The sequence below is a fragment of the Gavia stellata genome, chromosome 15 (assembly GCF_030936135.1).
Source record: "Gavia stellata isolate bGavSte3 chromosome 15, bGavSte3.hap2, whole genome shotgun sequence".
In the NCBI taxonomy this organism is placed as follows: Eukaryota; Metazoa; Chordata; class Aves; order Gaviiformes; family Gaviidae; genus Gavia; species Gavia stellata.
In genome coordinates, this window is record NC_082608.1 from 21,223,339 (window position 1) to 21,251,168 (window position 27,830).

The following is a 27,830-nucleotide window of genomic DNA, read 5'->3' on the forward strand; positions in this document are numbered from 1 at the left end:
AGGTATACTGTTCACAGGACTGTAAAATCAGAAAAAAAAGGTTCCTACAACATACAGCATTGTCTCTGTGTTGGCCTCGTTACATCAGGATCCAGCAGACAGGACTGGAATTGAAGTAAGACTCATGCTTCAGCTATTTTCAGATGAACGCTCAAACTCAGTTGTATAGTTGGGTGATCAAAAGCATTCGTCAATGGATGTACTTCACCAGTGCTCTAGACTAAGTTCTTACCTTAAGGCAAATAAATTAACTGCTTGATGATTGGCATTTCACACCTGATATTAACCTAATTCACAGAATTAACATCCACAAGAATGGGACCAAGTTATCTTTTTCTCTCTGCATCCAATTCTTCCAAAAGGGAATTTCTTCATAGACTGACTGCAAAAAATTTGCAGGCTTCAGTCTCAGTTTTGACACCATTTCCAGCCAGAAATCCTGGAATCAAGAAGCAGGGGAGTAGCAGCCACTGAACTGCCATGTTTCAAGTCAACCACACACTCGACTGTCTTACAAATCGATCAGTCGAGTTAATTCTGCAACTGTTTTTCCATTTGTATTGCTGCGAAAATACCAGCTTTGTAGTCGTGGTGTTAGGGTGTGTTCATATAGTGCTTTATATCTTCAAAGCACTTCACAAATGCTAAGTATTGTTATCAGTTCTGACCACGAACATTAACTCTCTTCAGGCCCCCAAGTTATTCTGCAGAATCTTTGAAGACTATTTGATTATAACAATCAGTTCTCCATATGCTAATACTCAGGCACTTCAAGTTTGTCACATCAAAAAGAAAGACGGAAAGAATTATTTGTCAGAAAGAAATAATTACCAATATCAGAAGTAAATTGGCCATTTGTTAGAAGTAATGTGTATGTTCTCAACCATTTATCAGGAAAACTGCCTTGATCAAAATAAGACAGCCTGCTGGAACCAAATAAGCCATTTCTTTAGCAAACACCTCAGCTATACTAATACAAGCACTTATAAGCTTTTTTGTTGGGTAAATGCAAGTGGTGGTAGCTTCTAGAACACTTAAATAGTATTAATAGAGGAGCTGGCCTCACTCTTAACCCGTGCCACTCTCTTCATGCTGAAATGGCTTGCCTACCACAAAGGGTACCAAATAGCACAGTTTGGGAGGCCTTCTATAAAAGTACTGCCTACGATTATTTTAGGGGGCAATTCCTTAACCAGGAATGTAATCTCCTACTTTTCCCACCAAAAGAAAAGGAAACTTGTTTGAAAGAATTCAGCTAAGCATAACACATCCATGTGATACCTAGACTCTAAGCATGGCTAAGCAGTGAGGCAGAGAAATCAACGCTTATTTCACCTGGTTAGCCAATTTTTGATAAACGTAATTTGTTTCACTCAAAGGGGTTTTTTCGGGTTATTCGATAAGATCCTTGTGGCCACAACCACTAAACGTGTCTCTTGAGAGTTACACCACGCATCAGATCAACGTTCAGTTTTATCAAGACCAATTACACAACAGAAAAAGGAGCTTAGTTGACAGGCCGAGTTTAATGATCAGTGTCAAATCAAGTAGTTTAGCAAAGATCCTCAAAATTTGGAATCCCATTTTAGACGGCACGTTGCATCTAGCTGAATGTAACAAATAATTAGATATCCTTCCATCAGTACAGCGGCAACAGAGAGGTCATTGTTCTTTCATTCCAATTACAATACAGTTCAGCACAGTCTTTCATAGCTTTTAAGTATCACAGAACATCTGACATCTGATTAGACTCCACTCTTAACGAACTGGTTCGTTCTCAAGGAGGAATTGTATTATTTTCCTGACAGAAAATCTACTTTTTAACTTGGAGAGCTTAATTACACAATGAGATACAGGCACAGGTTTCTCTGTGTTTCTTTATTGCATAGTCGCACACTAATGTAACAGTTTAAAATCCAGCAGCTAGAAGTTTCTTTACATCAGGTAAAAACTGAGGAAAAAGGCCTGTATCCTAGGAGAACAAAAGGCATTCCCTGTTACATATGTTGTCCACAAAGACATTTATTTCAGTAAATTATGATTAGGCAGGTAACATACATTAAAATACACAATGTAATAACTGCCACAAAAACAAGATGCACAAAGGAAAAAGCAAAGATGTGTCAAGAAATACAAGTTAATACATTAAAATTAAGGCATTCAGATTTTAAAGCAAATACTATGGATTATGAACTTGAGCAGAAAAAGGGACCCTTCCTCAAAAGTAAGCCGTGTGGAATTCTAGTACTCTAAAACCCTGCAGATTTTCGTGAGATCAAAGCAATCTCCCTTTCTGTAGCTTTCAAAGCCAAAAGATACACTCCTGTCAGACTTGCGGTAAAAATACCAATGCAAGCCATCCATGACAGAAGACAATAGAAGACTGGTCAGGTATACGTGGCAGCGTACACCTGAAGTGCACTGGTGTGGAAGTTCTGGAATGTAGGAATATGGCTCAAACATTCAAACGCCAAATGAAGTTGTTCCAACTATGAAGTCACCAAGAACGAGACTTCCGATAAGAGCGATATTTAACAGAAATACTGAAAAGGCACTTGGAAGTCAGACCAACACGGATGCAGATCTATGCTGAAAAACCTACTGCCGTTTCAATAAGCTGTCCTCAAAGTTATTTCTATTACAGTCTTTAATTCCTAGTACTTATTGCCACAGCAACGCCTCCCAGTACAGTATTAAGTAACGGAAGTGACTACTGTGGACAAATGCAAATGCATGCTTTAACCCTTTTCTATTGTACCATCTAAAAGAAGAGCCTAAAGATTCCTATGCAGACACCTTTCAAATAGAGTTTAACTTAGTTGTGCAAAATCATTACAAATAGTAGCTCTAGTCCAACAATCAAATCTGTTTCCCTCCCACGTAACTGAGAGAATAAGGCAGAATTATTATATCCCATCTCCAGTTTTACATACGTGTACAGGTACCCTGAATTATTTCTCTTGAAGTTAGCTTTTGCAAGGCCAATACATTGTAACAAAAAAGTTTAGAAAAAAAAAACCCAAACAAACAAAAAAAACTTCCTGTTCATTTCCAGACTGCTAATTTAAACCACAATCCGCCCTGCAACTGAGATACAGCCTACCTTAACCAGAGATGCTAAAACTCTAACACGTAAATGCAAGACTCAAAAACCAGCAAGATAACTGTAACAGAAAATCCCCATAAAGCTTATTTTTGTAGCACAGTAGAGTTAATTTTTTCTGCGTTGACCCTGTGTCCAGATATTTGAAATGATCAGTACTAAAATTAATCCATTTCAATTTCATGTCAGTATACTTAGATGTGATTTTATCTAAATATGCATGGTGTATAGCTTACTAACTGTATGACTGGATAATACACCTATTCTCTAACAAAACTTCCACAACAATCCTTTAACAAAGTAAGTAAATATCTATGAGAATTTTAAATAGATCACTGAAAACAGAATATTCAACATCATCTCTGATGGATGCATGGTGGTGAGCATGTTAAAAAGAGATTTACACACCCAGGAAGAAAATTTGGTTCAGTGGAGCAAACCTAACCACTGAGAAGTCAGCTGGGTATGAGCATACTACGGCATTATGAAACATCTGAAGATTATACATTTACACCACAGTAGTTCCCTAAGAACAAAATATGTATTTTGTATTTGCATATGTAGGAAAGCTGTATCAACTAGTGAAACAAGCTCAGTGGATCAGAGGTACACAAAATCTTGGTGAAAATTACCAAAAACCGTTGAGCAATTGCATGAAGCTTTTTAAAAGACCCATTCGTATATGAAAAGGATATTGATGCAGGCTACCTATAGCTAGCTCAGTGCTGCTGAGTCACCTGTGTTTTTAAATGTGAAGGCAACATTAAGATGTCTTTATATTACAGTTTTTCTGGAATGCTAATAATGAGTAGCAAAACTCTCAAAAGATATGTGCCAGTTCTGAATCACTGCCATCCTTCTACAGGGTCCTCCTCAGAAAAGTGTTTGCAAGAACATCACTGAACAAAAACCCGCAAGATTAACAATTACTAGATCACGTACATTCAGGCAGAAAGTAAAAGAATTCTTTTCCTATTGCCAGAACTGTAGATGTCCCTTCCAAAACTATTTTGGAACCTGTCATTCTCTGGCAAAAACCATCACTGATGTGATTCTGCAGAGCAGGAACATAGTAAAAAGTCTGTCTGATGATGCCAAACACTGTATAGTTCAACTGAGATAGTATAGTTCAACCAAGTTGGTATAGGTGGTGTAGTTCTACAGAGTTCAACCAAGATGGTAAGGTTCAACCGAGCAGTAAGGGCTTGGGAGAATGAAACTGAAGGTATCTACTGCCATGTTGAATATACTACACAGTAAGAATAAGTATACTGCACTGGGATAGAAGAGAGATTTTCTTACATTGACCACGTAGAGTCACTCTGAGATTAAGTGGCCGCATCTCAAATTGCCAAGGGAGAAAGGCACAACATAACAATAGCCTGAGGTAGAGCTATTAAGGAAGCAAAGGCAGGACCTGGGCACTTAATTGGTTAAACAAGAATATTCAAAAGCCTTAAAATCAGAGTCACACTAAAAAGTGTTAAAGTGCTTTTAAACTGAATGCGTTGACTTAAAAACAAGTATCGATTCTAAAGTTCTGAATTCAGCATTGACAAGGTAGCGTCCTGGCATCACTTCTGCTGAATCACAGCAGCAACCAGTGACTTTGCTTACCGGCAGAAGCAGACCAAGTAGCATGAGCTCTCAAAGAAGACTCCTCAAAATACAATCAATCAAGATCACATCATGAGTTTACAAACAGACCTGCTCCTCCTCAGAAAATCTGACCATACATTTGGTACATGAATTTCATACACAGGCACACTGTTAAATACAGCAAAGCATAAAAAGCCAGTGAGAAAGGTGCTTGAGAGAAAATTACAGCTAGTAGTAGTACACTTCAGAGGTAGATAATGCTTGTGGCAATTGGACCCTAACTCTAGGATAAGGCACCAGAGCTGGCAGCTTACACAATTTTGTCTGGTCCACAAATAAATTTCAACCACCACTTCACTTGGTTGCCTTAAGGTGCTATAAATACAATCTGGTCCCCAGTTGTCCTGAAGCTAGATAACTCCTGTTTGAAGAGAAGTACAGCTTAAGACAGAACTCTGAAGAGAGTGCACTGGTGCTTTATGAGTTACTGAAAAAAATCTTTCAAGTATCTGAATGCTGCATTTTGTCCATATTCTCCTAGCACTGGATTAGGCTTCAGAAATTGATTGGGGTTTTTCCCCCCCTCCCAAATGCCATTGGGAGGGTCAGCTGGGGCTTATCTACTTTTGCTTTCCTTTGATGTGATCAATTTCCTGGGATCAGTTGGACATTTTTGCCTAATTTGCTGCTCTTGGCCAGTCTTGAGATACTGGTGAATTCTCTTCTGCTCTCTTCTCCTGGCACGTTATTAATACAGAAAAGTAAAAGCTGCCCAAGCTAAAAGCTTCTACATTTGTTATAAGGTTTCAGAAAAAGTATTCTGGCTTGTGGTGTAGATAAGAGTGGACATTCTGTGGCATCCATATCAAACATGGATCATGCAATGAACAGAATGGAAAGAGGTTAGATCCTGTAAGTAATTTTTTTCCTTCTCCTCTTGTCATCCTAAGCACCAAGGAAAAAGGAAGAAGATAAAATGTCTCTGTATATGTGAGTAGAGAAGCTAGTTCTCTTACTAAACCGCTGAAACAATTCCACAAAAGGACGTGATCGGTATTAATACTTTTCACTTCTTCACACTTCCTGCTTGCTAACATGTTTTTAGTTGAGATTATTAATTCACGCAAGTCAATGAAGGAGCACTTGAAGAGACACAGAACAACTCAGAAAAGAGGCAGGGGAAGAGATCTCCTGCCCTTATTTTTCCTTTAACTGTCAAAATAATTCCTTATGGATCCCTGCTTTAAAGCAAGTCAATTTGTTAAAGGTTAATATTATTTTACTTCTTAAAAAAAGCAGATCTAACAAAACCCATAGCTTCTCTACTGAAGGTCAAATGGCACTTAGCAGAACCAAAACTGCCTGGCCGTGAAATTGTACGGCATACACACACTGCAGAAAAAGGAAAAATAATTTTAAAATAACGTCAGTTATATCCCGGTATCGCAGTCTGGACTGACATTTCAAGGGCCATCTATGGCCTGATCTGCTCAGCATGGTCCTCGGGCTGTACTGCAGTATTCAAGAGATGCCTGCTTTGGAAGGATGAACGGACGGTTCGATTCATTAATGGCTGAAGAGGGCGAAAGTTGTCTACCATTCTCTTTTCTTCTTCACCATCTGAAGTAAAGAGCAGCATCCGAAATGCCTCCAGCTGAGAATGAGAAATGTCCAGTTTTGTGACTTTACTAACTGGAGAATTATTGGACTTCATGACAACACACAATCATTCATTCTTGGGGGGGGAGAAAAAAATTCAAAGGTACTATTACATTTGCATTCTGAGAAATTTTAGCACGAACTTCTGGTACTTCTTTGTCACCTGCTGGTAAAGATTACGCCATCATCCATATCAATGCAGAAGATGAATTGTCAGTCACCTGACACCTTTAGGTAAACTAAATCTCAAATGTGGCATGTCTGAGACTGAACCGATTCCCATTCAAATACGGGAACATATGCCATCTTGAACATATGCCATCTTTAAAGAAACCTCTCCAACCTTCTTAATTAACACCCTTCCTGGAGTTCTGTTATTCTATACAAACATGCATATGCTGGCACCCAGAAATGAGGGAACCTCAACAAGCAACCATCTACATAGTTGCTGTTCTCAGTGGTTTACAACTGGGGATTAAAATAAAGTATGCAGCAGATCAGCTTTTAATGCTCACAAGGGCATTACAATGTTAAGTAAACTATGAGCCCTTCTATGCCATAAAAGAATGAGAGTGAAGAACAGCCAAGAAAAAAAAACAAAAGAGGAAAAGTTTCAACTGAAGAGAAGAATGAGGCACACTATGCATTCAGTTCTCTTTGCTCTGTTAACAATCTTAATTTCTTCCCATCCTGTTCCTTTATGTAAACTAAAACATTAAGATCACGTACATGCCTATTATTCAGAGTTAGTGTTTGTTTGGAGCATGACTTTCTAGATGGACTATCTCCATGCAAAAGTTGTATTAAAAAAATTTTAAAAAAATAGTATTTTGCCTCATGTCGTTGGACTCACACTTCATTATTAATCAAAGCCTCAAAAAACAGGGACAATGCACAGATAACTTTCAGTGCCTCTTAAACCACAAAAAAATTTTGGGAACAACAAAATTTTGGGTTGTTCATTTTTACTTGCTTTGCAACAATCTCCAAGACTTGTTCTATGCTATAATACCCCTCAAAGCACTCCACTTCTTTGAATAGAGAAAAAAACGCTGAAAACTTCCAACAAAACCCACAATTGTGGTACAATTCCAAGAAGTCCTCCTTCTGACCATTTTCTACTTCTCCCTACGTCTACCAAGGAATGACCATTTTCTACTTGTCCCTACGTCTACCAAGGAATAACATCACATCAAAACTTGAAGTACTAAAATTAAAAGCAGTAGAGGGCATATGGTGACAAATTTGGGTTGGTGTCGGAACAGACTATTGACCACCAACTCCTCCACTTGAAATAACTTCTGTAATACAAATGTTTGCTGAAACCTATGTTTGTCTGTCCTTTTTAAAGGGAAATAAAAAAAGGAATTCAAGGACAGTACAGCCAAATATGAGTAAACATGCCTGCAAAGGAGAAAACCCAGTGGGGACCTGCTCTCTCTCTCGCCATCAGAATGGCATGTGAAGGACTTGGAGCCACCCACCACCCCTTCTGTACCTTCAGAGCCCACCCAAGGGAAGAGCAGAGGATTAGCCCTTGTAGTTTCTGCAAGATTTCTGTGCAAATGCACGTGGCTATCAAGAATATGCACAAAAGGTCAGAGTTTGGAATTTCACAAAGCCTGCCCTTTCTCCTCCCTCCCTACCACAAAAAGGCCTGCATCCTGGTAAGGAGAGCAAAATTATGCAGTGTTCCAATAAAAAAACCTTAGAAGTTTTCAAGGGGCAGCTTCCAGCATAAGGCTTTGTTTATCACATATCAAGATAAAACTGTCGGAGAGCTGGAGAAGCATCTTTAACAGCTTACTGAAGAGGTCTTAAGTCTTTCAATATTAGCTGTTGTTAATGTCAGGATACCTCCCCAAACAAATACTGTGTGTGAAACAGCCACTGATCTCTGTGTATTCACAGAGAATTACCGACACTGGTAAGCAACTACTACTGTGCATCTTCCCCTTCACGGCAGCAGGCAGCCAAACAGGTATAGTATGATTTGAAACGTAAGCATGAGATTTACCTGATTCTCATCAACCTCTATTGGCTTCTTCTTAATAATCCATGTAACTGATTCGGTAAGTGGGGGAGTAGTCAAAGAGCCCGCGTAGGTCCAATAATCAGGGCATGAAGGTATCAAACAGGAGGGATCAAAGACATCAAACTCGATAACAGTGTCCTAAATGCCAGAAAGAATTTATTTTTAAATATTTTTAAAAACTGTGTTTTGAGAAAAAAATGATAGAAGATTTAAAAAGATCTTAACAATGAGATTAAATACTGTATGTGTTATGTATGCATATGCAAGATTAGGTATTGTGAGTATTAATAATGATCTACATAAAATAGCAATTTAAAACCCCATAAACTTGTACAAAATTGGTAAGCTGGGTTTGAGGCCTAAGAGGCAGCTGGTGAGTAGACAAAATTTAAATATTTCTGTTGTCCCCACAAGCCATTAGGAATTCAGTGCAGAAGAAACAAGGAGTGCAATGGAGCAACTGACTACGTCTTTGTGGGAGCTAGAAGTAAACAGGAAAAAGAAAGAATAAATGGTGGAATAAGTTCAGGTAGTTCTGCCAGATATGCTTAATAGACTGCAAACAATAGTGCTTTTACTTTTCACCACGTGATTTTAGGCAGCAGGGAGAGGACTAAAATTTTATTTAAATCACGTCAAGTATTCATGTCTCCAGAATGTGCACTCCCACAAGTGAGACACCAGACAGCACGTAGGAGCTTCAGAGCCCATGATTTCCTACACAAACATTTTACTCCTGGGGTATTTCCAGGATATACTGGCAATGCAGGAAAGGAAGATCCTGTTTTTCCCTTAGATAGGCTTTATCAGTTCCCCACTGAGAATGAAAAATGTTACAGTAGAGAATTTTTCAAAAATAGGGAGTTGGACAAGAGATTCCAGATGGGAGCTTTCACCCATCATGTGAAAGAGGAAGGTGCAAGGACATCAGAAGGGGTACCATGCAACCGTCCTCCTCCTAACTAGGGCCATGTTTCTCAGGGTTTGGTGCTTAAGTCATTAATAATGCTGGCAAGCCAACAAAGGTTTTCAAACATTTTAAACCAAGTGCTGATGAGTTGCTGGGTGACTGACACCCTTGGAAATGAGATCCCTTTCAGAGCAGCCCACATGCAGCTTGATGAGCCTAATGCTTGATACTATCTTTTTTTTTTTTTTTTTTAAAGATCTTGACTTTAGTTTCTTTCAAATTCATATGCTATAAAATATTATATTCTCATAATGGATATACGTTCACAGATTTTTGTAGGTCTTTTTGGCGCTGAACTGACTTGTTTGGCATTTATCTGGCAGAGTTTTCCCTGCACTGCCATAAATATTTGTTTTATTTGGATTAAAAAAAATCCTTACTGCGATAAATAATGGCACAGCGACATCAACTGGGTGTTCTTACAAGCCAGCAAAATTCTTGATGTCTGTTTTCTGTGTATACTTTCAAAAAGGAACCTGGAGGAGCATTAGCTGCTTCTGAGCCCTATCAGAGACACAGCACTCCCTCTCCTGGCAGAAGTCAGAAATCAGCTATTGAAAAAAAGAGTCCCATTCCCCTAGCAGAAAATTTACAGTGTTTAAAAAAAGGCAAAAAATAATCTCCTCCTCAAAGATCAGACAAAAATCAGAAAGCCTTAATTCCACAAGAAATAAACTACCACTTTACATAGCACAGAAAGCTCCTTCTAGTTAAACAACTTACAAAAACTAACCCAGTGGCATGTTTTCATAGAAGCAGAAGGGCAGGCTTCAGTGAGGGCAAGCACTAAACACATGCATGCCCTTCTAAGGGGATACAATCCCAAAAGCATAATTTCTTAAACCAAGAGGTTTGGAAAGCTTAAAGTATACAAGTCCTACTTAAAAATTAGCTTCTCCCCCCCCTGCTCCAGTATAATCAACAATTCACCCAAGGTGGCAATCAGGCCCCCTACTGACGTTTAAGGAAGAAAGCATTTTTTAGTGTTTTGCTGTTCTCAAACTATTCTTTATGTTGAATGACTGCATTAGCTAGGCTGAGTGATAACTGGAGGGACAATTAAAAATACTTACTTTGTGTTTAACTGCTGGCAAGGCATCAACCAGCGTCTGCAGCCCTTCATGATGTGCTCCTAGCTGCAGAAGACAGGTAGGAGTTAGAGAATCTTTAAGCTGTCATTCTACATATCTACCTTAATCAGTATTTTTTGAAAAGAAAAACAATCTAGAGGTATTTTGTCCTAAACTGGTTTTAACAAAATGAAAGTAAAAAGGCATCATTACAGCTTATTACACAAAGTGAAATTACCTTTAAAAACACTCCAATAACAGCCAAGCCGTTACCTTCCATTACAGCTTCTTCAAAAGTTGGGTACACCACAGCATTCCAGTGTACTAAATGCAACTGAAATATAAATGAATGAGAAATCAACACAGGCACAGAGCACAGCAATGATATCAAGAAACTTTTGATCTTTGCTGCATTTGGTCCTTGGCAATTTGAGACACCGCAGTGAGCCACCTCAGAAATCACACACCACAAAAATGAGGACCAACATCTTACTGGAAAATAATGGTACCTCTCCCCCCGCCCCCCCCCCTTTTTTTTTTTTTCCTTTTTTTTAAACAATAGCCAAAGACCCATAAACTGCATTTCACACATATGAAAGAGATTTTTTCTGTGGGAGTCTTGATTACAGGAATGGTAGTTAAAGGCATAAAAAAAGCTTAGTATACCTGGAACTGAAGGACTCTTCCAACTTTTAACAAGAACAACAGAGCATGCTAAGGAACATACTCCTCTATGTAACATGAGCTTCCTCTGCATTGCTTACAGTCCAATACAAGCATTGCATTGAGGGGTTTTCTGCATTAAATAGACAGCCAGCACCAGCCCCAAAACTTAGTCATACAGTCTTGCTGTTAATAAATATCTTGCCAGGCATCATTATGAACACATTAACAGGAGATAAACATCTTTTCAAAAATAAGCAATAATAATTTTTCAAATTCTCCATCTCTGGCATATAATTATGCTTATACCTGCCAGACTTTCCTCTCTGAGCAACTTGATCTGTATGTTTCCCCACTGGCTCCATCACAGAATCATTAAGGTTGGAAGAGACCTTTAAGATCGAGTCCAACCATTAACCCAACCCCACCATGCCCACTAAACCATGTCCCGCAGTGCCACGTCCACACGTTCCTTGAACACCTCCAGTGATGGTGACTCCACCACCTCCCTGGGCAGCCTCTTCCAATGCTTCACCACTCTCTCAGTAAAAAAATTTTTCCTCATATCCAGCCAAAACCTTCCCTGGTGCAACTTGAGGCCATTTCCTCTTGTCCTGTCACTTGGGAGAAGAGACCAACACCCACCTCCCCACAACCCCCTTTCAGGCAGTTGTAGAGAGTGATGAGGTCTCCCCTCAGCCTCCTCTTCTCCAGACTGAACACCCCCAGCTCCCTCAGCCGCTCCTCATCAGACTTGTGCTCCAGACCCCTCATCAGCTTCATCGCCCTTCTCTGGACATGCTCCAGCACCTCAATGTCCTTCTTGGAGTGAAGGGCCCAAAACTGAACACAGCATTCGAGGTGCGGTCTCACCAGTGCTGAGTACAGGGGCACGATCACCTCCCTACTCCCGCTGGCCACACTCTTTCTGATACAGGCCAGGATGCCGTTGGCCTTCTTGGCCACCTGGGCACACTGCTGGCTCATATTCAGCTGGCTGTCAATCAACACCCCCAGGTCCTTTTCTGCCGGGCAGCTTTCCAGCCACTCATCCCCAAGCCTGTTGCGTTGCATGGGGTTGTTGTGACAACGTGCAGGACCCGGCACTTGGCCTTGTTGAACTTCATACAATTGGCCTGGGCCCATCGATCTAGCCTATCCAGATCCCTCTGCAGAGCCTTCCTGCCCTCCAGCAGATCAACACTCCCGCCCAACTTGGTGTCGTCTGCAAACTTACTGAGGGTGCACTCAGTCACCTCATCCAGATCCTTTTTACTGACTCTTTCTGCCTTAGGAGTTACTTAATCACAAAAGTTTTGCTACTTCAATAATTGCTTACAAGTCAAAAACAGAAAATAAAGTGATCATGATAACCACAATACTACCGTAGAACTCTGCTGTACATTATTCTAACAACTTTAAGAAACACATAAAAAATTGTTGATAACTGGGATAAACTTTCTAACATTAGCCAAAGCTCTGGGGTCACATACACAAGACAGTTACTGTACACAAAGTAAGTGGGACCAGGCTTCTGAGTTACAGGTATGGGTGTGAGAATTAAGTAAGTTTCCATTTTCTCTTCAAATATTTTTTAAGAGTATTTAGTATGTGCTTTGTTTCTCTGCAAGCTTTTAGTAATAATAAACAAAGTGATTTTAAAGCAGTAAGGATTGGGATATTTGGAGGTCCACTAGAGACGGCAGCTGAGATGCGGTGCGTTCACCATACTCCCAAGAAAACAGATCCTACACCTCATGTGATCTCTTACCTTACTGCAGCTCAAAGGTAAACCACTTACATTTTTTAACTGAGATCTGAGCTTGCACATTTACCTCAATATTTGCTGTCCACCTGATCTGCTCCACATTAGCTGGGACCTGGGAGTTCATTAAGACCTGATTGTGCCCTCAGTCTGCTTTCTGTCTCATCCTTTTCCCCTTTAAAAGGAAGGACGGACAAGCAAAGCTGCGCCACTCCATCCGGACAGAGCTGGAACGGCAGTGATACTTTGCTGCCTGCCATTGGCTTGTCCAGCAGCTACCCCCAGGGACATTCAGGGAGAAGAAAACATTACTGAAACTTCCAGCAATGGGGCCAATGTTCAATTTTAAGACTGTGTTCTTCTCCAGAAAACGCAGTGAATATAATAAAACCTTACTAATAAAACGGTATATGAGCTGTGGCACCTACCAGGTCTGATCCTTACCAGTAAACTGCAATTCTTCAGATTGGGAGTTTTCTAGCATGCAGTACAGTCACAGACAGCCTGAGACCTAGCCTCCAGTCCCCATAAGTATTTGCATTGTTCAGCATTTCATCTCATACCTCCGCCGGGTAAAATTTACTGTCAACTGTGTGCTCTGAACCCCACTCATTTATAGCTCCCCAATGGAAGTGGAACTGCTTTAGCCTGTATTGGTTTTCCAAGGGACCTCCGACGATTACTAAAAAACAAAACAAGACGAGCACATTAATAAATATGATTTAGAATTGTCCAGACAAGTAACACAGCAAGATCCTGCTTGAAGTAAGTTTGCCCAGGGAAGAAATCAGCAACTGTCTTAACTGAAACAGTCCCCTATTGCTTGACTACTTGTACAATTTACTTTGCTATGCCAAAATAGTTCAAACACATCACTGTTTTTCCCTGCAGTCTGAATCAACTACATCAAATTGAAGATGATAAGCTAAAGAGTCTCTTCATCCATCTCCCCTGGAGGGAACTACTGTTTTTTTCCAATCCACACCAAGTTTGGCAGAGTCATGGTGATTACATGTTACATTCTATGTTCTTCTCTTTGAGCAGGCATGAGAGAACTGCCTTACCAGAAGAAACACATATGACAAACCAATAGATATATCTATTAAATGACATCCCAGTGAAGCCTCAATATCTATGAAAAATATTGAAATTTCCTGTGACAATACAAGACTTCAAAAATCCAATTTTGCCAGTAGAATCAGTACATTGTGTCAAATGCTCAATTCTGCTTTTTTTCAAAGTTACAAAAATACAAACACACTATTCTGCTTCAACGCAGCTTTCAGACTGCATAACCAATGTTGAAAGATTTCCTGCACACCCAGAAATATGCTAATATCGTGCCTACTGTAAACTGTTCAAGCTACACTCCACAAAGCATCTAAATATACAGCCTGCCTATGGGCAAGATTCTGAGTTTATGGAAGCTTTCATGCACTTTTTAGCCATGACTAAGGGTAAACATTCAGTCTGCTCTCCTCATTTCAGAAGGCATCTCATCATTTTGCAAATACACGAATGAAAAAGTCTATGCCTAGTTTTCTGTGTAGTGTTGGTTTTTAATCGTTTCCTCCTAAATGAACCAGGAACATCCTGCAAAGTCTTCTTGCTAGTTACTACATCACAGCACCTGGTAAATGAGAGACCATAATTACTTCCAAAGGGCTAACAACAAACATGTAGCCATAGAGACCCATTTGCTGATTTTTACTTAACTGTACGCCATGGTTAAATTTTGTAGCAAACCACTGTATGAAGTACATAATCCCAACGCTACTTTTGAAAAGAAGTTAATCACTTTAATGCTAAGGAGAAAACAGTAAGAGGCATTAAGAGCTTTTCTTGTCTTTTTTTTTTCCTGAAAGCCAGCCAGTAGTTTTGAAATTCTAACTAGATAAGCCTGCTTGTGATAAAAGATCAAGCTAAAACCAGCTATGCAAATTGCCATTTAATTAATTTCATCCACTACTGCTGAGCTGTTAGCATAAATGCAATACTGACCATCACTAAAACAATCATGAGGGAGAAAGGTAACTTTCAGGGATGGGATGAAGATGTGGCCCACGCTGCCAAGTCTTTCAGAATTAAAGTTCCTGCGCTCTAACACTGTCCATTCCTGATTATGTGATGATGCAAACCCACAAGTGACTACATTCGTGTTAATAATCACATTCACTTGAATGTTTACCTCACGAGTAAAGTTAGGCACAGGCACACATATATAGAAAATCAGTTTCCTATAGTAGATACTTGAAAGTGACAGGAAACAAATAGAAACTTACCGTCCCTTTATGAGCATTTCTGCCATTTCACTTCCTCTCAATTTACCAGCCTTGATATTTCAAAACGAAACAGAAGTTTAAAGGAACTCTAACAACCACCAGAAAAAAGAATCACATCAGCTTTTTATTGTAGCCCTAGTTCTGCCTCAGCCTCATGTCCTTGCAGCAAATAGCATTCATGCACACAGACAGGACCAGGTTCTGTACATACCTTCCCCACACCCTCTTTCTTCTTCATCCTCCTGCTCTGCTCATAAGCAAACACCCCATGGCAGCACTACCTTCATCTTTTGCCCAACTCTTGTTTTGCCTCATCTCAGCAGTTGGGCATTTTTGCCTATCCTGGATGCACGTTTCATTGTGTCTTTTTCATCTTCTGTTTCAATTTTGTTGCTTTTTTTTGTTTATTCATAAGCTTCTTTCTCTGGATTTCTATTATTGTTAGACAGAAGCTGGCAGAAAGAAAAATCAGAAATAGCAACAGTAAAGACAGAAAGGTGGAGGAGAGAGGCATGCACTTGAAAACCAGGCCATTTATACAGCAACATCCCATGATCTGTTGTTTTTCTGTCATTTTAGAGTTCTATCACTGATCATTGAATGCTATCCTCCAATAGCCATCATCACCCTTCCTTAACTTTAATTCATTTGAGGAAGATGATGATGATAAGGCAGCCATCCAGAAAGAGGCAACAAGAATGCTCACATTTAAAGATTTACCTCAAGCATTGAATCTTACAGACGAAGCGGGTAAGATCTTTCAGAGCTGTGATGCGCTCTGAATAGTCAGCCTCTGAAAGGCCAGCACCCCTCTAATTGATAGTCCTGATGATTCCATGCTTGCTTTTATATCACAAAAACTGTCCCTGGGTATTTAAATGTTGTGTATTTCTTAACCTCCTGCAGGCAATTCCCCTCCGTTACATCAATTCTTGCAAAAAAAAAAAAAAAAATTACTTTGTTATCCATCGAACTGCAAGTCATTACACTTCTCAGGAATGCGACCTCAACAGATAGCGGGGTATGGCTGTATAAAGTAAGAAACTGTTAAATTAAAAGCAAAACCAATCTATAGTTAGTAAGTTAAAATCACTGATGAGCTAACAAGCGATATCTCCATCTTAGTCTCTCCTCCAGCTCCGCCTCACTAATGCAGTAGCAGTTTGTACTGTGAAAAGAGAAGGGCACTACTTGGTTTCTTCATTACATATCACAGTCCTCAAAGGAACAAGGGCAAGAATATTCCCTGGTTGGAAACTAATATTCCAGGTGAACAGCTATAAACAATAAAAACCAAAAACCCCAAACATCACACAAGCCCCTGAAAGCTCCATGCATTCCACCACTACCATTTTTGCTGCATTGTTTTATCAGCCTCAGGTTCCAAACATCAACCAAAAATCCTGGTAACTCGGAGACAAAGCATTTGTTTATTAGCATACTGAAAACTTCCTTCCCAAGAGCACTACTAAATCCCTTATGGAGTTCTAGCATCTCTCATGGTAAGAAGTCACCTTAAACAGAAATTACTGTAATCAAACAGGTTCAAACTTGCCCAGGGTCCCTCAATTTTTCCCTCCAGGACAAGTTGAGTAATCAACATGATTCATGTGCTTCACAATATCCCTGACTAACTGCTACCAGTTCACCTACCTTTACGAAATATCTTCTTTATACACACCAGTAATATCGTTCGGTAAACTCAACTTTTCAAAGGAACAACAGACAGAAAAATCTGGAATTTGGCAGCAATGTCTTGATTTTATGATTTTAAGTCACTTGACTCCATTGAGCATTTTAAAAAGATTTAGCTGCTCAGCTGAGAGTGCTTATTCACATTAAATTGCTAGAATGCATAATTTGATTTCATATGCACAGACTCCTGCTTATACTAAAACAACAGTAACACACGCACCTGCTCCCTATGGTAGCAGCTCAGTATTGTTTAATTCTCTGAAAGCTTATTGAGATAAGTATGTATGCTTTCCAACTGAAAGTCATTTTGCTGCTGATTATTTCAAATGCATTAAATATATCTGTTAACACCACAAAAGAGATAAGTGGCAGATTACTTTAATAAAGCATAATGATGGAATCTCGTTTAAAACTAAGTAGATACATATGACTGAAGTTTGACTCACATAGACAAAGCTGTGATATTACAAGACCTAATCAAAAGGCAGGACATTAAGGTTTGTGCAATAAGAGTCAATTTCAACTTAAAACAGAGGGTTTCTGCACAATGTTCGTGGTAATAAATACATAGTAAAAGTGAGGCCTATATAGAACTTCTGCATTACAATTCCCATCACTGTAAATCTGCTTTTAGCTAAAGCGTTTTCTACTGTACATTCATTTTCGACATCTGTGTTGTTATTGAACCTGAGGTTTTACAGCATGCAAATATTTCTCCTCTCTGAGCATTAATAATACATTACATAGATTTTTCCGAGTTTTGCTTACTTGATCTATCAGCAGAATCATCAAACTCAACCAGGAATGAATATCCATTGTTCCAGATGTGAAGACACGTCGTTGGGTCATAGCTGATTTTCAGAGGCTTCAGAAAGGGGTCATAAACACTGTCTCTCCACTGGATATTGATAGGAGACTGCCGGGTGCCTCCAGGAATTGTAAGCGGACTCTGCCAAAGTGGATGCACTGGAAGATGATGAAGAGAGTCAGGTTCCTATGCACAATAGAGAACTTCCAACTAAACACTTCAGAACTTTTTGGCAAGAGAAGGTGCTTTGGCATATTGGCTCCAAAGGCTAATTCAAGTCAGCTGATGCACAGGAAAGTAAAAAAAAATAAAATACATTCCAGCTGCATGACTCAAAGCCATACAGGGAAGTGCAGTAATTTGACTTACAACTGTGTTGATACCTTTCTGCATTCGCAAAATGCTCTTCAAAGAAATTATGTCCCCTTATTTGCCAGAAATTTGTTTTCCTTTTATTGCCAATTGATTGTTAGGTGGCTTCTGTTTTACAGCTTTGCCAGAGCCTCAGCACACCACTTCAGCTTTCCTTATACACCAGGACTATCAACAGACGGCAGATTACACCAGACACAGGGTAACTCCCACTGGAAAGCAAAAATATTCTCTTGAAGTGCTGGTCTTTCGCCTACGCGTGCTTAGGGGTTACACCACTGCTAAGGGTGCAGTGCTCCTGAAGCACCCATACCAATATTGACCAAGACTACCTTAGGCAGTGGGGACCTACAGCTGATCCCCACACCTATAAAAGCCTAAACTACCAATTTTGGGGGCAGCTTGGGCATCTCAAACTGGCACGAGCAGGGCAGATGCACAAATACAGTCTGCACAGGATTTTATTCTGCTTAAAAACAGAACTGAGATCTGTGTGGACTTGGGGAGCACTCGTTCACCTGCTGTCCCCTGACATCCACAACCCACAGACAAAGGTTTTTTGTGCTTTGCCCATCCCCTGAACCCAAAACCGAGTGGCTCTGAAGCACTGCGTTACTGGCTACTTCATTAGATAGAACTGCTCATGGTCTTTCCCAAGGCGAAAGAAAAACTAAATTAAATCCTTTAGGAAACCACACACACGAGGGGTGGCTAAACAACCTTCCCCCTCGGTTTCCTCAACAAGGGGCAAACTTTTTCGGCCTGCGCCAGCCAGCTCACCGCACACAGGTAATGCGGAGGCGGGCGAGCGAATTATTCTCCACAAGCACCACAGCTCTCTGTTATTGTTACTGCCATTTCCTGATGTTTCAGCGGAGGAACTGTCACGGACAAAGCCAGGCTGAACTTGGCCTCCCCGCCTCATCTACGCGAAGTTTCGAGGCGCCGGCTGCCCCCTCAGCCAGGGGGGCTGGAAGCGACGGAGGGACGCGGCGCTGCCCGGGCCCAGACCCAGACCCCTCCGCCGGGCCCTGGGCAGGCCGGGGAGGGCGCAGCGCGGTGGGCAGCGAAGCCCCCTCGGGGCGGGGGACGATGAGCCGGGCGGGGAGGGCGAGGGGAGCAGGGGGCAGCGACCCGCTCTCCTCAGGCGGCGGGAGCAGCTCGCCTCGAGAGGTGAGGGCAGCCCCGGCCTAAGGCAGCCTGTCCCCGGGCGGCCCCCCCGAGGGAAGCGGCTCCCCCCTGAGGGAAGCGGCAGCACTCACGGGCGTCTCGCAGGCGGTAGGAGCAGCAGGCGCCCAGGCTGCACCGTCGTGTCCCCCGCCGTGAGGCAGCGGCCACCCAAGCCCGGCGCAGCAGCGGCAGCATCGCGAAGGAGTCCGCGGAGTCGCCGGGTGCCACCGCCCAGCCCGGCCCGGCCCAGCCCGGCACGGCACGGCCCCTTCCGGCACGGCCCCCCGCCGCCATGGCTCCCTCGGGGGCGCCGGCGGGTTCTCTGCCAGAGGCGAGGCGGTGAGGACGGCCTCAGCCCGGCCGGCAGCTTTTCCCTCAGGGGCGGGCCGGGGGTGGCTTTTACCGGCATTTTATCCCGTGGCAACATTAGAGAAGAGACCACAGTTCCCTATGGGTGCGTGTTCGCCATTTCCCATGGTCAGGCTAATCCCGGTGCCTGACTCACACCAAAAATGTATTTCCTCTGAGGGCGATAGCGTCAGGGCTTGCGTACACACCTCAGGGGATTAGCATTTATTCTTGTCTAGTTATTTTTGCTCAAGGAGGAGGCTTCAGTCTCTCCTAGCTGAAGGTGGGCTGGAGCGTGATCCCTCTCCCACAGAGAGGGGTGGCCCTGGTGCAGTGGCATCCGTGCCCCAAACTGCACGCAGAAAAGTTAGGAAAAGTTAACATTATGGCCACTTCATCCAACTGCATCTGTCCCAAAGTCTGGAGGCCAAAATAGCTCCCCCCCAGGATGACAAAAGGGGCCAATTCAACTAGCGTTCATCTGACCCAGCTTGCGGCAGGCCTCGATGAAACTCTGGTTAAAACATTGGTTACTCCTCGCAGCTTTTCTGTGTTACAGCTGCCGGTGGGGAACCCAAAGCATAAAAAGGAAGTCGGTAGAAAGCTGACAATGTCAGTGAAAGCGCAGAGATGAAGTAAGCGTCCTCATTTTCGCTGGGTCCGTTGGGCAGCCAGGAGCAGAACACCGCACCTCAGCTCCTGGCCTTCGTCTTGCCACCTGCTTTGAATCATATTTCTTGGTTACGCTCTTAAAATCATTTTACAAATCTGCATTTACCTTTTGGGGATTTTTAATCTTGCTAGAGTGAGTACTTTTGAATTTTCATGAGGAACCTGACGTAGCATTGAGAATGTTTTACTGAAATGGAGAGAAGACGAGATACTCAGCTAGAGTCAGCCAAGAAGTGTTTGCTCTAGTTCACAACAATGTGTAAGAAGTTTCCATTGCATTCACAGTATTACATATTTAAAGTACTCCTAAGATGAGTAAAAGGAGGTTGAAATCTGGCAAGCGATTTGCTTTGAGTGGCTACATGATCAGAAAACAGGTCATTGGGAGATGTACGAACAGCATGTGATCTTAGGATGTTAAACCTGGGTTTAAATATCATTTTACTTCCTCCCCCCCAAGATACACCTTCTTTAAAGTGCAGTCTTTTTTTGTATAGTAGGATTCAATTGCAAACATAATGAATTCTTGGTTTGACTCTCAAAGTTTTTCAGGATGGTTAACCTTACTATCCTCAACATACAGCTTCCTGTAACTTAAAGAGAAGAGATAGGTACTTGACGAAATTGAAAACAGTTGCTGCCCATAAATGTCATTTTTCATTCAGGCTTAATCACAGTGTAATAGCCTATTGATCATGGTTAGGCAGCTGTATTTAGCACAGGTCAGACATGTCTGTTGCTGAAGCTGCTTATGAGCAACAGGTAGCTCCTGGTCATGAGGACAGCCCATGTGAGCTTCACGCTTAGTTGCAGCAGGGAGCTCAAACATAGCTTCAGGTATTTTAATACTGAGCATAAAAAAGAGATACTGGGTTTTAGTCTCATCTACTAACAAAACAAGATTGTCATTCCTTCACATTCCATTCTTCTGTCATGTGTCCTCTAAATACAACTGATAATCTTGGGCAGCTTCGAAGTCGCATCTACCAAATTAACTAATGTATGTATGCCCTGTATCATAGTATAGATGCTTACTGTTGCAGAGCATAACCTGGTTTCTGTACAGCTATCACTTTTCTGTATGTTAAAAGCAGCTGAAAAAAAAAAAAGCCTCAAACTCCACTGAATTTACACCATGGCATTAAGATGACCAAACTTTGTGAAGCTTTTTAGGGATTTGATTTTGCAAGGTTTTGAAAATGTAAAGTTTATTATAGAGCTACTAAGGTGAACAGAATGAGTAATTTCTTGTGGGTTGACAGCACAACCAAAGGAAAGTTCTTACAGCACAGGCTTTCAGAAACAATGGGTTGCTCAGGTGCAAAACTAAAGAGAAATAACATTGACCTACGACACTTTTGTTTCCCTTCCGAATCATTCACAGAATCTGCATCCAGTTTTTACGTGCACATGCTATTTCTTACTGAGCATAAATTTCAGTAAAACTTTAGCAAAGGTTTATTAACTTTATATAACTAAGTTTATTAAGAAAAACTTTTCTTCTCTAGGGGGTTAAAGAAAATCCTTCAAAATATGAGCTTAGTGTCAGTGAGATGGTTTGTTTTGGAAACTGCAGGCAGGAAGGCAAAAACTACCTGTGCAAAAGGAAACATAAGCCTTAAACCTTGGTCCCAGCATTTAGCCAGCGTGGCCAAAATCATCTTCTCTGGACCATTCCAGAAACAGTGTTTCTCCTTGGCCATGTCCCAGCTAGAGATGGTGGTTTATGCAAGAGAGACATGGCTCGCATGCAGCGAGCTGGAGAGAACAGCAGCAGCCAGAATTACAATATCTCTGTTGTTCTTGTGTTTTTCCAAAATTGTTAAGTTTCGGGACCGTCTGGGAGGTTTCAGCTATGATCCCTCTTGTTCCTGAACTGTGAGTGGTGTCTGTGTATAGGGAACACCGCAACTCAAAATCTGGCAGTTGGCCTACTGGACGAGTTAAATTGATGCCGAATCTGTGGAAAGAGAACTCAGAAACCTCATCTACTAGGTCTGTTTTCAAATGTGCAAAGTGGGGAGAAAAACAAAAAAAAAGGTGAGAATTAAGATAAAATGCAGTTTGCACCCTTTGCTTTATGCATGCCTCATTTACGATCAGCTCACTGAAGAAGGGTCTATGCTATTGTTTACCTTTGTTACATATGTATCTATGGTATTGTCAGAACAATTATAGTAAATATTGTGATAAAACAAACATGACCAAGATGTGAGTCATCTGTGAAGAGAGATCTGCCACAAACAGACCTAATCTGTGCTTGATTTATTTTATTTTTTTAAAACCTTCCAGACAGACACAGTGATGCTCCATTTAATTTTATAGCATTTGGAGGCTTCTTACATCTGCACTGTGTTTTTTTCCTACCTTTCCCAGCTGAAGTAGATGTATACAGCCATCCAAATAGTCCCAATCTTTTGAATTATTTTCTGTAATTAATTGCAGCTCTGGCTGCTTTAACAGGTCTGTTTGGGGTAATTTTTAAAAAGTTCATTTAGCATTGATAAAAGTATAAAAAGCTTTGGGGTGCGAGTCAAGATCCAGATGAAAATACAGGTTGTGTATATTACTGGATTATCATAGTTTATAACATGATTCCCAAGAAAATATTTTGAAGACCACAGTTCTATGGTAAAAATCCAAACTAATGCAGTTAAATGAAAGGATTTACTGCCAATTTACACTATTGTAAACTTGATTTAAAGAGACAAAACATTTTTCAATGTTTCACTTTAAGATTCCCTTCAAGGATCCTGGGGAGGAGAGAATTGTCACATATGGGTTACAAAATTAGAAGAAAGAGTATGAAAATTAATTCAGGTGGTTGTCAAGTAAGAATGAGGGGTAAAATGACTCAGCTTCAGCAGATTTCGGTCTTTATGGTATTAATCTTTAAAAAGAAGGAAAAAAAATGCCTGTTGAATAAAGCAGTTTTTGATTTGTTTACACAGGGACTTTCAACCAGGCTTCACCCAGCTCTGAAGTACCACGGGGAGGACAGCATGGTGGGAGCAGTTGAGAACCCCCACCCACTTGAAGGAAATACATTTTTGTCCTGAGTTGAGCCGGGGTGCTTTCCATAGCGACACATTCTGAATTAGAAAAATAAAACCAAACAGATTACTGAAGCTCAATAAAGAGCCATTTAAACGTTAAAGGACCGTGGCTCTGCTTCAGCCACTTGGACTGAATATTACGGAGGAAATCCAAGATAGGTTGATTTCTTTGAAGCTTTTTAGTATGAATCAAGATTTTGGAGGATAACAGCGATGGTTGGCTGAGGTCCATCATGACAAGGTGTTGAAAGTTCTTGAATTGATGTCAGATTTGGACTGTGATGTAGGCCAGTTTATTGATAAACAGTCCAGTGCTTTTTATCAAACGGATGTAACTGACAGAATACTCTAAGCTCAACAGGAAAGCAGCAGCAGATTGTGAAATGCTGAGCTTTTCTCTGCTTCCAGAATGTTTGGCCGAGATAGGAACCTGGATGAGAAGGCAGTGGCTGAGGCTAAGTCCAGATAAGGAGGAGGTAATTCCAGTTGGCAAGGTAAAGCAAACAGAGGCTTTATCTTTTCTCTGTAAAAACATTTGCTAAAATTATGCATGCAGGCTTAGTAACTCAGCATGGAAAGGGCTTAGAAGCTATCTCATGGGCAATTTGTGTAGTTACTGCAATTGTACGTGCAGTCCTGGAGATGGCACACCTGGATTGTGGGTCATTGCTGTACTTACACAATCCTTTAAAAAAAACTTGAAGGATTCTGCTTTTCTTGTAACTTCTTCTAAAAGGGTAAGAAAGAAAAAAGCCATTCAGGTCTCTGCTCTGGCAATGTTACTAGGGTGAGGGTATACTCCATAGACTTAAAATCCCTATGAAGAGCATTTCCAGCAACTCCCTCTCTGTTGTATTAAAAGGTGCCTGAAACCACTGCCTCCATGTATCGTTACCAGATACCACAGAGCTTAGAACAGACATCCACTGCGGTAGTCTCTGTCACTGGAAATTTTTACATATATGCCATGATTCTCAACAATGTTTCTACGGTTCTTTCCCAGTGTCATGCCGAAAAATAATTTTGTCCTTATGGGACACAAGGTGAATCCAGAAAAGGCACTGGGAAGTGTCAGCCTTTGAGTTGTTTAACCTATGTCCTCACAGCAACTGTCTGCCTTAACTGCCAGGTGAAAGCATCGCCACCCAGCTCGGTGAGAGACTACTTCTGTGAGTGGGAAGGGTGAGGGAGGAAAGATAAGAGATGAAGTCTCGGAAAATGGTGAACTTTACATTGAAGATGTTACCTAAGAGCTCAGTAGTCCAATTTTACTGTTTCTTTGATCGACTTTTTGTCATTGAAGGCACTGTTTGTGCTGTCAGCTGTGAACAGCGGAATTTAATTGAATGTGCTTTTTGCGTTGAGTGCACGTTGTGCAGAGGGTCTAGCCACCAGATGGAGGAACCCACAGGCTGGCTTATTCAGAGCTGGTGTCTATTCACTGGCAGCCGAAACCAGCCATTCCAAAGATAGTGTTTTCCTGAATCAGTTTGTTTTGGCATTTCCTGCATGAATGTCATGAAGTAGAGAAAGATTTAAGTAATAAATAGCATCTGCCTTAAACTGAAAAGAGGAATGTGAGTAAAGAGTTAGGTAGCAATTGCAGTTAATTTAATCAGCAATGGTCTTAACGATGGAACAGCCCTGTATGATCTCTTCCTGCAATGTTTGTTACCATGAAGTGAGTTTTGGTTTCTCAGTACAGTTTCCCATGGACGAGTGCCCACAGCAAAAAAAAATTGACATCCTGTAGCCCCTCACGAGGAACTGATGGACCAGGGGTAACCATGAAATAATTAGTTTCTCCATCACACGTGAAGATCTAGAGATCTCAGCTTTTCTTCACTTTACCTTCTTACCCCACTGGATCTCCCCTCTGAAGCAGTAATTCCTATCGCTGCACGCGATGAGCAGTATTGTATGAGCCCAAGCATTACTCCTCCTGGCACAGGTTTGGGGTTTAGCTGTTGAATCTCCAACACTGAAAAAGTTTGCTGATAAATTGCAGATAAAGGACTGATACGGACATTGCTTGTGACTATTTGAGTATGTTCTTTCATATGCACACATCCTCACGTGGAATTAGTTGTACAGACTAATTAACACACCTAATTAGTATGAATTCTTTAGAAAAGCTACTATTACATGCACCTAATTACTACACTTAATTAATATGAATTTAGTCAAAAAGCTACTATTTTATAAGGCTGAATCATTGTTTTTATAAACATTACTGTAGTGCTTTTCTTTGATTAGATAAATGTCATCTTTTTTTCCTTATTTTAATGGGAAAAATGATGTTTCTGAGCATGCTTGTAAAGAAAACAACTGGTAGGGAAGGAAGTAAAAGTTTAAGAGACTTTTGAGCTGTACTAAGAAAGCTCTATGCAGGTCAGAAAAGGGAAAAATACTGTCATGGATGCATGTGTGACTCATTTAAATTTTGCATTAGGAATCAGCCTCTTTCTTGTGGTTGTTCCACTAGTAACACAATTCAGTGTTAGTCTTGCTTCTGGAATTAGGCCTCTTTTGTAGATTTAAAAGGCACCGTTTTAAAATGAAGGTGAAGTGCTGTATTAACAAGTTATGCTACTAGATTGAAGTACCCATTCTGTTTTAAGCTTTCAGAATACAATTCAAATCTTCTATTCTGAGTAGCAGAAAAAAAAAAAAAAGAGAAAATTTAGACTGAGAACTCTGAAAAACATTGCAAACACTGTATCTTTGTAAGAACTGCTCTGAATGATTTCTGATGTGCTGAGGGACAGGGAAGCTTGCGTGCTGTATATTACATAAAGTTTCCATGTCTAGCAATATGTACAACACAGTGGACATTGCACTTGGCAGCTGATCTGCCAGGTTTTTTGAAATGCTAGTCACTCAGTGGCAGAAAGTATTTTGGTGTCACCTTCAGAAATGCATTTACAAGTGTAGAGCTATTAAACACTGAAGGTTACTGAATATTTCTTTTGGCTTTCAAGATAAACAAAGTCTTTTGCTTGTCTTCAGTCTGCTTTGTTTTATGTGTGTCACAAAATCAGCTGTTTTCTCATCGGTTAAGTAAATATAAAATTTGTCATTTGATAATTTAAATAGAAGAGAATCACATGTCAGTATTCAAGGAGGGATCTGGCTGTTCTTTGGGAAAAGTTAGTAAGTTGAATACATTTACAGAGAAAAAAAATAGGAAACAAAAAGATTTCCTAGACGTAAAAAATTACTCTTTACTATTGCTCCAGCTGACATTATCTGCACACAGGCGAGTAGACACACAGTGTCTGGCTGGCCTCATCTTATCTGTAGATAAGTTAATCAGTATTTTAAATAACTAAATCTTTGACATCTTCCAGTATTATCCTGCATCTCAGGCAGTGATTCATTGTACTTCTCCTATACACCACATTTGGAGGATTTTGTGGTTTGTACTTCTATTAGGCCTCATTTTCAAAATTAAACATTGTAGTGTCTATTAAGTTCAAAGTCACTCAGAATCATTTTGCACTAAATGTGCTTTGAATTACACTTATAAGTACAGTTTTCATTGAAACCAGTCAAAATCTTGCAGGACAAAATTAGAAATAATTGTTGTATAGTCTGTTTCTTCATTGTAGTTACAAGTGAAAATCACAAACAACCCAACAACACTGACACAGCAGAAATAACAATTTTTTAATCCTGCACAGGGAGATGAATCATGCGATTCAATAAAGTATTTCTATCTCTAGTTTCTCTCATTCTGTTCACTCTTTTTTCTTATAACTTTCAGTCAAATTTCTCTTCTTAGCTGACAAATAAGAAAGAAGAGCAACACCTAACTACATTTGTTGTCTTTGTACCTCTTCATCTCTCTTATACAGGTATCCAGTACTATTTTGATAAAATGAAAGACACTTACATGCGTCATTCCTGTTTTTACGAGTGCAGGCGGCCAGACTGCAGAGCCTCGCTGGCACTGCTGGTGGACTCCAGATAGTTTTCAGCTGCTTGTATAAATGTGCCAAGGTATTTGCCTTCACACTATTCATTGCTATCACCTTGGCACTTGAAATCTTCCGTTCATCAAACAGCCCGAGGAGCTTTCCAGAGTCTAGCGACCTATCAGCACAAAGTAGAGAAAGAAAAAATCCCATGGGTATACAGCTTTGAGATAACTGAGGGGTCTCCAGACCTATTTATAAAAAATTTTGAGAGCACCCTTTCCTGGTTGGAGAGGTGGAGCTAACCAAGTAGTTAATTTTCAACTTGTCCCTGGATTGGCTTCTTCATTGGCTCTGCATTTTGCTGGAAGGCCGGCTAGTTGATGATTATTCTACATGTGCTTTCCAGGTTCTTTCTCATCAGGCTCCATAACACCAAAGAGTTGCAGAAACCGCTCTTTTGTATGCAAGGAGAGGATTCTTATCATTTCTTCACACTACATTCTTTGAATTTGAATAGTTGTATGTTTGAATACCGATAGCTGAGAATTGCTATCATTCACAGCTGCAATTCTGAGGACTGGTGATTGCTCAAACTGAGGAATTCACAGAAATCTAGTAGCTATACAAGGCTTGCCCAGGACAA

At 40.7% G+C, this 27,830-nt stretch overlaps 1 protein-coding gene across 1 annotated transcript; it reads right to left on the reverse strand.

Moving 5' to 3' along the window:
* Nucleotides 1–1,756: 1,756 nt before the first annotated feature.
* Nucleotides 1,757–27,292, reverse strand: CA5A (carbonic anhydrase 5A). The gene is made up of 7 exons (XM_059824654.1): nt 27,163–27,292; nt 17,610–17,807; nt 13,428–13,546; nt 10,675–10,770; nt 10,440–10,502; nt 8,379–8,534; nt 1,757–6,356 (listed from the first exon to the last, which is right to left on the reverse strand). The coding sequence occupies exons 1-7, from the start codon at nt 27,290–27,292 to the stop codon at nt 6,177–6,179; spliced, it is 942 nt and encodes a 313-aa protein (XP_059680637.1). The 3' UTR covers nt 1,757–6,176.
* Between the last annotated feature and the right edge of the window lie 538 nt (nt 27,293–27,830).